Genomic DNA, 16561 nt, shown 5'->3' on the forward strand with positions numbered 1-16561 from the left:
TGTGCTAAATAGCTTAAGAACATCTGGGGATCCAGCGCAGTAGGCATAAACAACAACAGCAGGTTATTCAATATCATCGTGAAGTAAGTTCTACTCTATGGAGCAGAACCACCTTCACATGTACGAAGAACATCCAGGCCTTCGTCTACATCTGTCTCAGGATGATCCTTCAGATCCGCTTGCCAGACAAGATCTCCTGCGAAGACTAACAGAAAAGAGCAAACTCGCAACATGTTGAAGAAGATACCCAGTCAGCAAAACTATATCGGGCCATCATCGGACCGATGTATTGTATATATCGGATATATATCGTAAACATCTAACCGATATCGTTTTGCCCATCGGTTTCAAGTCGGTCCGATATCTTGTCGGTTATCCATCGGTCCTATATCGGACAGTTATCATTTCAGTCGTCTATCCGTCATTGGTACGACATTTTTTGGACATCGGTCCGATATCGCATCAGTACTCAAAGGGATATCTAACCGATATCATTCTGAATATTGGGTAAACATCGGTCAATTATCGGTTTGGTATTGTTTACTACTGCTATATATATATACTAGCTGGTCTCTGGAATTAACTAGAATATTATAAAACCACAACAAAATAGTAGTGAAAGATATACAGAATTTATTTTAACAAATGCACAATATATTCAACTCCTATTCCTGAACTACAGCTAGGCATACTTATAATACTGATCGTTCAGCAACAAAAAATAAAGTTTTGTATAATTATGGCAGGTATATAAAACAAGGACTGTATATAAGATTGTTTACAACTTAAGAGCATGCTTTTTAAAAAACTCTTTCACAACAATATCAGATTTAAGGTTGAAAATCATCTTTAAAGAGTTACAGAAAATAACAAACAAGAGCTGTCAGCTGGACAGAACTCGCATCTTTTTGAAAAATTGCACTAAAAATACAAATTCAAAGTATATAACAAAAGTAACAACATTCAGCATATTAAGGTAGAAATTGTAACAACTCTTTACAATTTTGGTCAAACTATGTTGAAGATATATGTGTTCTTGCCTTAAGATAGGAGCTGTAATGAGGAACAAGTACAGATAATAAAAGATTCGAAGCAATATTTGGAAAGGTTTGAAAGTAACTTTTGTGGGATCTTAAGTTGTAACTTTTGTGGGATCTTAAGTTGAAAACAGTAATATTAATATCGTCACTAATAAAACACTAGATATGTATCCCTTTAAAGGGATCAGTTTTAAAGGTACCACAATTTGCAAGTTTCACAGCAATATTTGAAACTGATCAGAAAACAAGGTGTTGTACAATAAAACTTCATCGAGATTCCATGCTTGAAGTAAAACAGGAACATAATTAAAACAAATTGTTAAAAGATAATGATTGGTATGGATAATCAGCAACTATTTTCCAGAACTCAGCAAAATTCTTGACACAGTTATATACTCTTGCCGAAAAAAAAAGGGTAAGGGTGTTAAACAACTATATATCTAAAGCAATACCTTAAAAGACAACAAAAATTAAGTTAAGTGGTATAAAAATCTTAAACAAGCTTTCCTTTATTTTTTGAATATGAAAACTTAAAAATTGTGAAACTACAGTGCAAATGCAGTTGTTGTTGTGGAAATACAGCACAAAAATACATAAAGTTGCATGGACGGTATGCAATCAACACTGACATGGTATGCAATCAACACTAACATGGTATGCAATCAACACTAACATGGTATGCAATCAACACTGACATGGTATGCAATCAACACTGACATTGACGGTTTATTAATAACTACAATTATACAAATATCATGAGCTTTAAGAAAAATTATTTGGCACTAACAAGAGATGACTATACATTTACATGTATGATAAAACATCAAACTGAAGAATGGTTAGGTTGTAAAGTAATTTTGCACATTTCATAATTAATACACACAATATAAAAAGAATAAAAATAAATCTCAACTTCAATGACCAGAATTTTAAGAAGAGCACAAACCTCAAAAAAACATAAAGCAATTTCAATACTGACATAGGAAGAGAACTAATTCCTTAATGACATTTAGCAAAAGTATTTCCTAAAAAGTACTAATCTAAAAGGAACCACATAAGAAACTTACTGCAAATACTAAAGTGTTAAAACACTTGTAGGATATTCTGGTAGGATAAATTCAGCTTGATAATTCTATAAACTTGTATACAAGACATATGATTGGATTTCCTGGTGCTAATTAAATGGCACTTGTATCAGTTTACACATATTCTAAACCAAAAACAATAGGATGGAACAGCTTATTTATAAAATCTTTAAAAGGCCATAGCTTCACCAAAAATTACTGAACCATAAAATCCTGACAATATGCACAACAAGGTCTGGTACTGATCATTCCTGTGGTTTTGAAGAAATCTGAGGAGTTGTCTGGACAAGTTTGTGAGGGATGGACGGACGGACAGATGGATCTGTAGAAGGCGAAACTAAAATCAATAATCACTATCATCTTGTCTATCCTCCTGTTGTTTCTTTCTGCCACCATCTCTGTCTTTCGCATACCTTAACCAATCCTTCACCACAATTTCAGTTTCATTATTGGATTGTTGCGGAAAATTGCGCCGCACAGCTCCTGTATTAACAAAAAGAAGTATAGCTATAAAGAGCAGATGGTACTGGATGTATAGAAATTCCATAACCATCAAATTAATTTACAGGCCAACAAGAGCTATCAGTTAAACAGCCCACTGGACTGTTATCAGTGCTTGATAGTATCTCACTATCAGAAGTATTTAGTCGAAAAAGGGGCATAATTTCTACAAATGACTGACAGAGTTATCTTCTCTTGTCTGGTGGTTGAGGTCATGATGATAAACAGGTGTGCTTAGTTTCAAGGCAATAGGTCAATGGAATTCAGAAATATTTGAGGTGGTATGCAAACTTAAAAAAAAAACTAAGCATACAAGTAAAACAATTACTAATATGGTGTTATAAAAAATGAATGGAACAAGAAATGCATGTAGCAAATGACGTTAAAGAGGTAGCAGGCTCTTTCGGCCCCAAGCTCTTTCGGCCCAGTCCGAAATTTCACTTACTTTGGTTACTAGTTCTATAATTGTGCTGTGAAATTTGGTATGATATTGGATGTTACTTGTGTTAATCGTAAATAAATTTGTAAGTGTTAGTGTTTGTGATTGTGAATTTGTGATGGAGGAGGACAAGTGTTTAGTGTGTAAGAATGCCGTTCGCTCGCTGCAGCATGGCATCACATGTGACGTTTGCGACAAATGGCAGCATCGCACCTGCAATACAGGTAAGTGTTTATTCAAATACTAACAATAAAAGTTATAATTCTCTCGCGAAACATTGTAAAAATGCTTTCAAATGAGAAATGAGACATTTAATGCAAACGTGAATTAATCTAATTGCCTTATTACAATTTCTTAACCTGGTTAGACACATGTATTTTACAACCTGATAAAGGTCATAAAACCGGACATAGGTGCGGGTGATATTCAATGGCTTTACTCGATAATGAAAGACGGGGTCGCATTAATCAATGAATTATGATATGGATTTTATTAATATAGTCTCATCCATATTTATATTTTTCATAATTTTGATTATATAAAACATTAAGATGATGATGCAATACAGGTAAGTGTCAATGCCAACTGACTAGCTAAGATTATCGACAAATAAATTATTTTCCTAAGTAAGACTGAACATGGGTCTAATTTGCAATTTCTTAAATTTTTATTTTATTTTATTGTCAGTTCAAAGTTTACTGATTTATCAACTTAAATCTACATTTTTTGTTACCTGTTAACCCGAATACACACCACACATGTATTTAACAACCTGATAAAGATCATAAAACCGAACATAGGTGCGAGTGTGCTAGACAATGGCTTCATTCGATAATGATTGACGGGGTCGGAGTAATTAAAGAAAACAACATCTGTTTAATGCATTAACGATGTGTGAACATCGTCAAGTTAGTTATTAATCAATAAGGTTATGTTGTAAATTTTTGACGAATTTTGCAAACACGTTGTAGGCATATCCGCGACAGAATATTTTAGTGCAAAGAGGGGGGATATTGTTCTTACCTTCATCTGCAATGACTGCCGCAACCGCCCTACAACGCCTGACATCAGCCTAAACTTAGAAAATGTCGCGCAGTCGACTATGCTTTAGGTACTAGTTACTTCTCCGATATTATTGTTATAAATATGAAGTATATTCAGGTTTGTACAGTTTCACAAGCATAAACAAGTTCAAAGATAGTTTTCATTGGTATTATTAATCATTTTGATATCATCTATTAAACGGACTAGCTCTTTATCATGCTGTGCTAAATGATTTTTCCTTGTGTTAATCGTAAATCGTAAGTAAAGTAATATAAAACAGTGGCATTATTTTTGACATAAATAAATTTAAGTTGTTTATTCGTTGTTTGCTCAGGCATCCGAGGATCCTGCTTTGCTTCCACGGTTCGACATTTCGCACGATTCTGGATTGTCCGACGTGTCAGCGTCAGAAGACATAGCGCTCACCCGAACGTGCAAGTTCGAGCCTTTTGATTTGACAAGAGCCGAAGTGCAACCGCCCCTTGTGATCGACGAACGGTATGTAAACTTAAAAATGGTATAATCGTGTAACTTATGAGCAATCAATATAAAATAGTTATTCTATTTAACAGTGGATACTACTGTTATATGTTAAATGCTTAACATTAGAATACTGTTATACGTTAAATGCTTAACATTATAATAATATTAAACGTTAAATGCTTAACAGTATAAATGCTATGCCCATGTTAAACTGTTCGTTTCAGTAATCTTCGAGAGCCAGCTGTATCCGACAGTGTACTAACTCAGCCCGAAACCATAGAATACACCGTTGTAGACGCAGGAACCAAAAGAGGCAAACCAAAGCTAGTATCCTCCGATGGATATTCATTCACGTTTAAGGTAATTAAGTTTTTTACATAAGCCGTAAACACCCATACGTATTATTAAATTTAAACAATGTTAAAAACTACACTATCTGTGTATGCGTAAATAGTGACTTTAAATCAACTGCTTTAATATGCAAAACTACTATATCTATACATTTTAGTCCCGCTCTGTAAAAATGGCGTTTAATGCATGTGCGAAAAGTATTTATATATTTTTTTAAACTATTTTACGTAATGAATTAAGTATTTGTATATCAGTTACCGTTATATTTTCCCGTTTACAGAAACAGACAAAGAAGCAAGCTGTGTGGCGATGCAGCGTGCGACGGAAAGCGTTCATGTGTACCGCGTCGGTCACGCAAGAGGGTGACATATTTCAAGCGAAAGGGACGCACACTCACGCTGCTGACCCTTCGATGCGGAAGAAAGTGGAATTGAAATGTAATGTAAGTTAGAATGGCGTGTTTATATATGTACGAAGTTTTGATAAAATAGAGAAAATGAACGTAATATAAATTATTGATATATTGATGTAAAAAGTTAGTTAATCATATCTTGTTTAGTTGTATATATAAAATGTACGATGTTTTGAGAAAATAGAGAATATATATATGTTGAAATCTTTTTCAGTTGAAGACAGAGGCCGTGGCTGATGTGTTCGCGGCCTCCCGTAGATTGGTTGATGACCATATGAAAGAGACGCAGGCTGTGCTGCGGCGCATCAACGAAGTGGGCCTGAAGACCACGCATGAGAGACGGGAGGCCGTCCACGCCCTGATGAGAAAGTTGATGGCCGTTCCCTTTCTGCCGGGAACTCATATTCCGCGTGCAATCAGCAGGTACAATTAATGTTTCCAACATGTTTACACGTTCTAGTATATATAATAAGTGGACATTAAATAAACTTTTAATTTTCGAATTATTGTGGTAACACATGCTTTTTTTTATTAAGGTTGGCTGAACGTGCGACGTCCATGGAGACGGAAGCGGTGTTCTCCTACATTCAGTCCACCTGGCTTGGCAGTTCAATCTGGGCACCGGAAGAGTGGTCTGTGTACCGACAGACTGTCAGAACGAACAACGACACAGAAGGTTTGTGATGCATTCAGTCTGTCTGTATATTGTATGTTCACTAAATATTTTTTGTAAGTACCTTAAACGCAACGTCTATGTAAATCTTGACGAATAGCTTGGCTAGCTATGGGAAGAATACGACCAGCGGGAACTGACCACCGAGGATTTCCTCACCAAGATCGGGGAGACGTATGCCTTCTGAATCGTCGCCTCTTGATGATGATGATGATAATGCTGGGATGTATAAACCTATCACCACATGATGATGATTATCACGATACGTTGATGATAATTATGATGAATATTATTATTATTATGATGATGAATATGCTGTAATTATTAAGTTACAAATAAATTATGCAATTATAATGATGATGATGATTTTCAAAGCCGTCTCATATCCTTGTGCCTATTCTTCTCATTTCGACGACGATATACCTGAAGCAAAAGACAAAGAGAATCTTTTTTCAAATGCATTAATCCTCAATAAAGATAATATATTAATGTAATAAACAATATTCCATAGTTTTAAAGAGGTTCGACCAACATATTTGCAACGATTAATTCAAATAAAAAATGGGACCGAAAAAGCCTGGTACCTGGGCCGAAAGAGCCTGAAATTGGGGCCGAAAGAGCCTGAAAAAACCGGGGCCAAAAGAGCTTGGGGCCGAAAGAGCCGACAACCCGTTAAAGAATAAGGAATGGTTGCAAATGCGAAACCTATTCAAAATTGTTCACGTTAAAACATTAACCGTTAGATTGCGTTCACAAACGTTTACAGAACGTTGCAAGAAAAGCAATTAAGCATGCATAGGTTCAAGCTTAAATTTACATATAACTGACGTTAACAAAAATATAAATAGATGTATTCAGTACATTGACAAACAATAAAAACAGATAATTACCCGATTCTTCTTCCAAGGTGCTTAGAGAAGCGTTAATTTGAATTAAAAAATGAAATTAAGCTTTGTTTGGAAAAAAGCTTGTCTTCCGGGTCGTTAGACGTTTGTATCAAGCGTTTTTGATATCAGGCAAGACAACACTGAATTTTCCGCGTGCATTTGGTTGGACTTGTGGCCCACATTATCAAGGGCGTGGCACAGGGCTCTATACTTGGGCCTCTTCTATTTAATGTATTTATAAATGATATATTTTACTTCACTCATAAGGGTACACTTTATAACTATGCAGACGACAACACACTATCGTACTGTGCCTCAAATTTTGATGATTTAGTACCAGTTTTACAAGAAGAGAGCAATATTCTAATAGATTGGTTTACTTTTAACTGTATGCAAGCCAATCCCGACAAGTTTCAAGCCATCGCTGTAGGGAAAAAAACTTCTTCAAAAAATCCCTCTTTTAATTTAAGAAATGCAAATATAAAATGTGATGATGTAGTCAAACTTCTTGGTGTAAACTTGGACTCCAACTTAAATTTTGATTATCATATTAGTAGTATATGCAGTAAGGCAGCACAGCAACTTAATATCTTGAAGAGAATAGGGAAAAACCTCTGTCGCTTAAGTAGACTGACCATTTTTCATTCCTTTATTCTATCAAATTTTAGTGTTTGCCCTCTAACTTGGCATTTTTGCTGTAAAAGTAATACAGATAATTTTGAAAAAAATACAGGAAAGGGCGCTCCGTTTTGTATATGATGATTATAATATTTCCTATGATCAATTACTTAGAAAAGCAAATCTACCTAGCCTGTATATTAGGAGAATCAGAGTCAAAGCACTTGAAACTTTTAAAATTATAAATAATATGGCACCCCCTGTTTTAAATGACCTTGTTATTAAACGTGACTCTCGTTATTATTTCAGGTACTCCAACTTTCTAGAGATTCCTCAGGTCAAATCAACAAAGTTCGGTAGCAACAGTTTCCGGCATGCGGCTCCAGTTCTGTGGAATTCTTTGCCAGAAAGCTTCAGAAAAGCAAGTAATTTTAATCAATTTAAGAGCTTTATTTCGCACTGGAATGGCAAAGAATGTAAATGCTCAGCATGCAATGTCACATAGGCGCGCATACCTGGCACACAGATCTGGAGCGACATGCCACACTGTCTCTTTTGCTTTGTTATGGTTGCTTTAGCTTTCCTTATTTATTGATTTTGCTTTTGTATCTTATTTTTGCTTTAGTATATTGGTTTGCTTTGTTCATTGGTTACTTGTGCTGTCCTTATTTTCTCTCTTTATCTTATTTTTGCTTTAGTATATTGGTTTTGCCTGTGCCTGCTCATAGTTGTTTTGTTTGTCGCTATGTTACTTGTGCCCATAGCTGTTTTGTTTTTCGCTATGTTACTTGTTTTATGGTGAGAAAGCTGCTGATCAGTTCACCCCAAATCTGATTTGAGGTGATATTCGTTCTTAGACACATTTTATCTTGTCGCACTTTTGTGTTTCTTTTTGCGCTCAGTTATTTTAATTCCTAGCTCTTATTGCAGTTTTTAGTCCTATCCACAGGAGTAGATCAGCAGCTTCATTCAAACTTTTAATCTTTAATATGTTTTATTTGTGTTTGTATATGCATATTTGCTTTTGGTTTCAATTCATGCCTTATTACTTCCAGTACATTATATATAACCTTTTGCATTTGACTCTGCTGCTGGTTCAGCAAATCTATACACTTATATTTAACTGTTTTAAATATATTTAACCCCATGCGTGCCATGATGATGATAGTACTATGTCTTTCATTTCCCCTCCTAGTGCAATACCAGCAGGAAAGTCGGGAATTTGTCAAGTAAATTAGTGTTGTATGCCTTAAACTGTATTGTTTGATGTTGTATTTGTATTTCTATATCCATGTATATGTGTCTTTCTTTGATCTAGCTTTTTTACCTTTGTTTTACTGTTTACATTTGTTGTATAGTCGGTTCAAAAGCTTTGCAGCTTATGTTATTTGTTACTGTCTTGCCGACTCAAAATAAAATTTATTTGATTTGATTTGATTTGATTGTGCTTTCAAAATTCAAATTTGTTTGTATCAAATTTGTTTTAGCAATCATTTAGCTACGCAAATAATGTATGGTGTTTTATAATGGGTAAAAATAAACTTTTTTGCTGATAAGATAACCATAGTTTTGATTAATATATTCACTGCATTTAAGAGACATCGGTCCGATATGGGACCGATGTTAATTCTGATTTTGTTTAAAATGCATACAAAACTGATTTTATCCAAGTGTTTGGGAAATTTCAATAACATTTAGTTACACAAATAGCACCTATCATTAAAAGACTCAATTGGTGGGGTAAAGATTTTTCATCGGACAGACGTCGGCCCGTCGTCGGACCTATCTGCCGATATTCCGACCATTTTCCGATATCTATCCGATATGGGCTTGCTCTCTGGGTATCCTCCTGAGGCGTTTGCGATGGATAGGCCACACCCTTAGCAAGCCATCATTCAACACGACGAAGCAATCTCTTACGTAAAAACGTGTACTATGTAAGTGTTTGTTAGTGCCGTGTTCGAATACATATTAATATATTCTGTATAAAATGTGCAGTTTGTATATAATATTGTATAATTGTAACTTGACTTTGCCAAGTGTATGAAGTATTATATTGATTTTTTGGATGTTATAATACAATTTCTCTCCTGCCTGTGCAGCTGACGTTTCCGTTTGTTATGAGATATCGCTATGAACGATGTCGATAAATTTTATTTTGATACGAGCAATATCAAACGCCACTAATGTCGTAAAGAATGTTGTTGTGAAACATGGATAGTTCATATTAATTCTTGAATAGTTTTTTCTTGATCCTGATAAGCTCGCACATCCGCACAGAGAGTTGGCAGATATTAATTTTAACGCGCTACATTGTATTAAAGTGATATTATGCGCATTTTTCACTGTTGAATTGAGCTGAAAAGAATTAATATGTCAAAATAGTTAGTTAAAATGTGGTAACTGACCAATTATCTGCAACTCATATTGCTACCAGTTGTTTAGAAAAGACGTTCCTAGTCCTCTAAGCCTAGCGGAACTGTTTTTTTATAAGGATCGTAGTTAGTGTTCGTGTGTCGTATGAATAGATATCGTTGCAGGAAATTAAAATGATCCGTAAACAAAATTGTGTCTTTGTGTCGTATGAACGAATCTGCACTAAAACTAAATTTAGATTCACATCGTACATGCATGATCAGTTGTAAACGAAAGTACGGTTGATATTCAAATGCATTATTTATCTCTTTCCGGGATATTTTTTAAGTATGTTGATGCTGCAGTACAAATAAAAGTGAATATGAAGTGAAAACACCAAAAATAAACAACGGTTGCGATAGACACCTATAAACATAGCATATACTGTTAGATGCGAATAATATCACTTAAACTGTTAAAGGAGGTAATCGCTGAAAGTCGTTTGGCTTTACCTGAAATACTTATAGCCTCAGATATTTAATCGTTGCTTCTGCTGCGAAAAAATGCCATGTGATAATGACAAAGCATAGTGTACTATTTTAATTATGCACAAACGAACTCTTCATTGACAAGTATAAATCATATACTGTTAATTGGCTGTTTTTTTAGGATCCGTTCAAGCTTATTCCGTTTAACATTTTAAATGTTTATGTCAATTTTTGATTTAATTTTGTTGAAGAAACGAATTTTCTGACATAAATGAATTAACAGTAATACTTTATTCGGCGAATCGTAGTAATTTCTCGATACAACCAAAACATGCAATAAATTGAAACTAGCGACAATTCCTCTTTTTGTTTACACAATACATCTGTTTTATGGTCCCAGGTGCGAACATGAATCAATCAACGACGCGTAAATAGCCACTGTCGTGTTACTGAAGACAGATAATGCACGATTTTTGTAAAAGTAAACAATATAGATTAAATAATATTCGATATCTGTAAAACTGTAACGAAACAACGATTGCTTAAAGGGGCATTTTCACAGATTTTGGCATGTATTGAAGTTTGTCATTAAATGCTTTATATTAATAGAAATAAACATTGGATCTAAAAAGCTCCAGTAAAAAATCAAGAATAAAATTTAAAAAAAAAGAAAAAAAAGTAACCCTCAGCAGGGCTCAAACCACTGACCCCTGGAGTCCTGGAGTAAAATTCCAACACTTAGACCACTCGGCCTCAGTGCTCATGCAATGAAGGATGTATTTTATGCTTTATATAAGCAATTTCCGTAGTCTCACAAAATATAACGACAATATCAGAACTCTCCAAATTATTCAATCGTTTCGCGTTGCAACGCTTGATAATTTTCAGGGTTTTAAATCGTAAAAAATGCATATAATGGATATTTTAGAGCATGGTAAATGTTCAGTATTACTGTTTCCTCACAAATATAACTAAAACAAAAATTTGCGAATCTAAAACAACTTTTTTTAATTTTGTCTATTTACCAAAACTTGAAAAGGCCCATTTAAACGGCGATTTTTGAAAGATTATATCGGTTCATTATTACGATCGGATTTATGAAACAGTATGTTTATGAATCAATAATTATACGTGTTCTGAATGTTATAATTTATGTGTGAGTGAGTACTCTATAGACGATTTTACTTTTTAGGTATGTTTGTGAGTTTTCTCGGTCTCCGACAGAACCATTTATGAATTAAACAAATCGATTCTACCCCAGTAGGCGTGTACAACGTTTTAAGAACGTTGTCACACCTAATGATGTCAGAATCTTTAGACATAGGGCAAGGCTTGAAAATACACTTTTTATTCACCATACTGAACATTTGAACAAGTTTGGCCCAATGGAAAATTATGCTGAATTAAGATTACATTCACAAGAGATGTTTAACTTGAGGTTCCAACACGGACGCTATTATATGACATTTTCTTACGCACTTAGTTTTCCACTATTTCATATATTCGCCTTATCACTTACACTGAATTGCGTTCTAAATGTACATGCATGACAGACTGGATTTTCAAATCGTGCAGATGATAACTTCGTGAAGGAAAAAGAAAGATAAGGCATACACTCATTCGACATGACTGGCTTCATAATCGTCCAATGCAACACCAAGTATAGACAGACAGACAGACAGACAGACAGACAGACAGACAGACAGACAGACAGACAGACAGACAGAATAGTTTATTAACGTCTCACTTTTGTACATAAAACACAATAAAACAGTACAAAATCATTATATATATATATATATATATTATTATATTATATACATCATAGAATCGTTCATATTTGTTAGAAATATAAAAAAAGATTCTTAAGGAAATTCGATTTTAAATGATTAGTGTTTTTAAAATAAATAAAAATTACAACTGTTAGAAATATAAAAAAGATCCTTATGAAATTCGGTTTAAAATTATTAGTTTTCTTAAAATAAATAAAAATATATATCATCAAACAATACAGCAAGAGAAAATTATGTAGTACACTGTATATTATTATTTGATACGAAATTGACTATGCGCACACATTAAACGGATTTTATATAGTATATGCTATGTCTGTGCAAACACAATGATATAGAAAAATCTACTTAAAAGAAATAACTTAAGTTGTGATCATAAGATCCTAGCCTTAAACACATTTAAATTTAATACGACAGCCCGTGTGCCACAGGAGAAAAGCGAGCTAACAGACATCCTTATCAAAACTTTCTTGTGAGTGCGCAAGACCGTTGACCTTTACAACTTGTGCAGTAAATTATCAAGATTACCTTTTCAGAACGTGTTCTAAATTTTTAATTTGTTCACATAACCCAGAGATGAGGGTGGTGCGGTCAGCAATGGTTTATTTGGTGAGCCGTTTTTTGCTAGGATAAATTACTTTAAAACTGAATATAGTATGACTATATATAATTATATATTATCTTGTTTTATTCTTATTCTATCAAATATTAAATTCAAACATTTCTTATTGCAGGCTATTTTCATCCTCAACATAGCTTACGGAGGTAAGACTGCTTTTTAAAAATAAGTTTTTACGTACAAACGAAAAGCCCTTCCACAATTAATTAGACTTTTTTTGGCCCTTATTTTTCACAGATGAGGTGCAAGAATGTTAAGAACATTATTAAAGTTGTTACATGTATTACTGCTGACAATATTCTGGTTCAAGGACGGAATGCGTGAGGAAAATTTTTATGACCATATATGATACACCAATTTCCGTTATCGTATCGTGTTTATAACTACCATATGTGCTATAATACAAATGCGAACAAGCGTGATCTTGAGTCAAATAATGCATAGAAGAGTCACATCATAAAAATGAAAAAAGGTTCAAATGAGATTATATATTTGTAATTATAATTGAAAATATATAATGTGCTTTTAAACGCACGATTGAGTGTTTAAATTTGACATGTTTTGTTTGTTTTTAAGTTAAACGCGTGTCATTTTCATATGTTTAAGCCCTGGCCCAGAACAACTCTCAACACCATGGAAACGTGACGCAAGCGCGGCTGGTGGGTGGGTCCAGTAACGGTGAGGGCCTCCTGCAGTTGTACTATAAGGGGGAATGGGTGCATATTTCTGCCTCTTATGGATATTTCACGAGAAATGACGCCAAGGTTGTATGCAGCATGCTTGGATACGGTAACAGGTACATATAGATATCGCAGATACCTTTTTAACATCATTTACGACGTAGTCGGCTACCTTGTAAAAAGTTATATAAATGTATTGAAACGGAATTTAAATATATTACAAAATATGGCACATTAAACGAGTTATAGTAAAAAAACACACATATACACACAAGAAAAGATACCATAATTATTGTACTTCAATCCGCGATGCAAAGTATGTGTTCATTTGTAGATCATTTGTTAGTTATATGTCAAACTCATTTAATGAAACAGAGCTACATTACCACAAAAGTCACAAATGCATTTCTAAAAAACAAATCCAAAGCAGAAAATGTAAACATTAAACGCTGTGGGTTAACGTACTCCGGACATTACGCAGTTGTTGTGTACTAAAATATCAATTTCACTGTAGCAGCAGTCTGGACATTTTTACGATTTACAATGTACCAAAGTATATAATTTATATCTTTAATAATATACACAATGAATGAATCTCAGCTTATTACATTTCATGCAGTACCAGGATTTGTATAATCTGTTGTTCGATTACTTTAGTCTTTAACTGTTAACAAAAAAACACAAAAAAACGCGTTGTAGGCATCTTCAATTACTATGAGGGGGTGTAGGGGAGGTAATGCAATCAAATGTCACAATCAGATCTTCTATCGAAAACCACAATCACGTCTGAAATTGAAATTGTATATACCTCGCAATTAATGTCGCTATATATTTCCTTGTGTGAGACGTTAAATAAATGACGTATTTATATATAATACTATATTAGGTACCCCTATATACCGTAATTATTCGTGTTAATATCGGATAAAAAGGGTATGGAGATACACGTATTTAAAGTGGGAACCCCATGACCTATTTCTGAATCAGAGACCCCTTTCTGGCCATATGTGTGAATATATATATATATATATATATATATATATATATATATATATATATATATATATATATATATATATATATATATATATATATATATATATATATATATAGAGTTGATTTTGATTGGTGTTGGTGAAAGATAGTATGCTATATCAATGATATCACGATATCACAGATTGCAAATACCAAATCACCCAAATCGATTACGGGTTGTTGCGCCAGATTGCATGGCTTATTCCGCACTAATAGTATTGATCATAAATTTATAGACACAAACAAATTTGAAATATTTATACGCGCGTTCTTTCAACAGAAATGTTTAAGTGGTTTATCGGATAAAGTTTTTTTTCATTCGATTATTGATAGTTTCGGAATCATCGCGATCACGCTGAAAAAATGGTCAATATGGGGGAATAATTCTTATGAAAAATAAATAAAAATTGTATTTACCATGAATTTGTTGAAAACATATTAATAATATATTATTAAAATGCCATAATTATATTGCCAAAAATCTTCATTTAAAATATTGCTGGTCGAAATTCCAGTTCACCTAATTACCGCCATAGCGTACACATACTGACCTTGATACCTTGCGGGATTGGATGCAATATATTTAAAGAAAGGTTACGATTCCACTTCTAGAACGACGGCTAGTTTATAACGTGATACTTTCAAGTGTCATTTTTTTTAACAATTTACACTATTTTGGTCAAAACTAATATCATGATGTCGGACGACAATACTTTAATGATATAAAATATACCAGTGCACGGAATGCAATACGGTAGGAATTACTAAATATGAGACCATATCCTTTAAGTACAACTATGTAAACTATAAAGGGGTACACACAAACTGCATTGATGCATTGAGTTGAGCGTGAAACTGTTGTATGGCCTATTTTTTGGCGATATTAAAAAAAACAACACTGAAAACGCAGTTGACATCGTCGAAAAACGATCTACTGTATCCCTTATCATAAATTGTTTTCTCTATGCATGACACAAGCCAATTGAATAACTTGTTAATTTGAATGGGATAGCTTTTTGTATATTGAACTATTCTATTTAGCTTTTATTTTATTAAATACGAAAATTTCATGCATTCATTCGGGCCTATTGGAGGAAAATTTTATAAGACGCTTTAAGGTCATAAAGTGTGAAAACGTTTAACAGCTATGCCGAAATCAATTCAATTGTATGCGTTAAAAATGAAGAAGCTATGGACCACACAAATGTTCTATACGGGTAATGAGTAATGCTTTTACAATATGTGACTTTCTATGTATATTTTATCATTAACTATTGTCGAATGATAATAGCATTTGTTTTCGTGTTGATTGTTTTCGTTTTAATGAATTGCATTACAATGATATTAATATGGATGAGCTGGTCAGAATTTATTAATGGAGATTTAAAAAAGACGTTAGGTTCATTAAGTAAGCGGTAAAGTACTGTGTACTTGATACTTCTAGTCATAGTTTTCATAGTATTATCAGTTCACTTTCATTTAATATGCAAATTTGACATTTTATTTGAAGTATGGTTTTCAATGAAATGGCTTATGACTCAGAATGCAAATTAATAGATTTTAAATTTTATTTTTCAAAATGACAATCTGACAAAAAGGAAGTCAATGTATAACGCTGTGTATAAACGGAGGCACAAATTTAGCATATTACTGCAGCGTAAAGGAAATCTGAGAACAAATCACAAACCAATAATATATGTTACATATACTGCATTTGATACTGTCTTTTCTGACTTGGGTTTCTGCCAAAACATAATGTATACAATTTAAATTGAATAACCCCGAACAATAAGTATACCATACATTTAATAGTGTTTTTTTGTGTTTCAAACTAAATATTCACAAAAATATACATATGTTCAGTCCAAACTGACGTAGCAGGTCAACTGAGAACAACGGTCAATTGTAGACAACGGTCAGTTAGGATCCCCCCCCCTACGAAAATTACTTTAAACTACAATTGAATACAAATAAATTATCAAATACAGTAATATACATATTTACAGTTATATAAACAGTCATGTGAAATATGTGGATCAGTATATAATATTTTCTAGT

At 33.5% G+C, this 16561-nt stretch overlaps 2 protein-coding genes and 1 long non-coding RNA gene across 3 annotated transcripts in view; all 3 read left to right on the forward strand.

The window, feature by feature from the left end:
- LOC127866440 (uncharacterized) overlaps nt 1-16561 on the forward strand; it is a 173965-nt gene that overhangs the window by 8942 nt on the left and 148462 nt on the right. The window lies entirely within an intron of this gene.
- On the forward strand, nt 4766-5629 carry LOC127866450 (uncharacterized). Its single transcript, XR_008043005.1, has 3 exons — nt 4766-4952; nt 5224-5385; nt 5570-5629. It is a non-coding gene; the product is annotated as an uncharacterized LOC127866450 (long non-coding RNA).
- The window catches only part of LOC127866394 (scavenger receptor cysteine-rich type 1 protein M130-like), a 120434-nt gene continuing 116519 nt past the window's right edge, over nt 12647-16561 (forward strand). The window contains exons 1-3 of the mRNA XM_052406889.1: nt 12647-12778; nt 12904-12934; nt 13395-13584. Coding sequence (XP_052262849.1) covers nt 12746-12778; nt 12904-12934; nt 13395-13584 — 254 coding nt within the window. The 5' untranslated portion in view covers nt 12647-12745. The remainder of the gene's footprint in view (nt 12779-12903; nt 12935-13394; nt 13585-16561) is intronic.

This window comes from Dreissena polymorpha, chromosome 2 (assembly GCF_020536995.1).
Source record: "Dreissena polymorpha isolate Duluth1 chromosome 2, UMN_Dpol_1.0, whole genome shotgun sequence".
NCBI lineage: Eukaryota > Metazoa > Mollusca > Bivalvia > Myida > Dreissenidae > Dreissena > Dreissena polymorpha.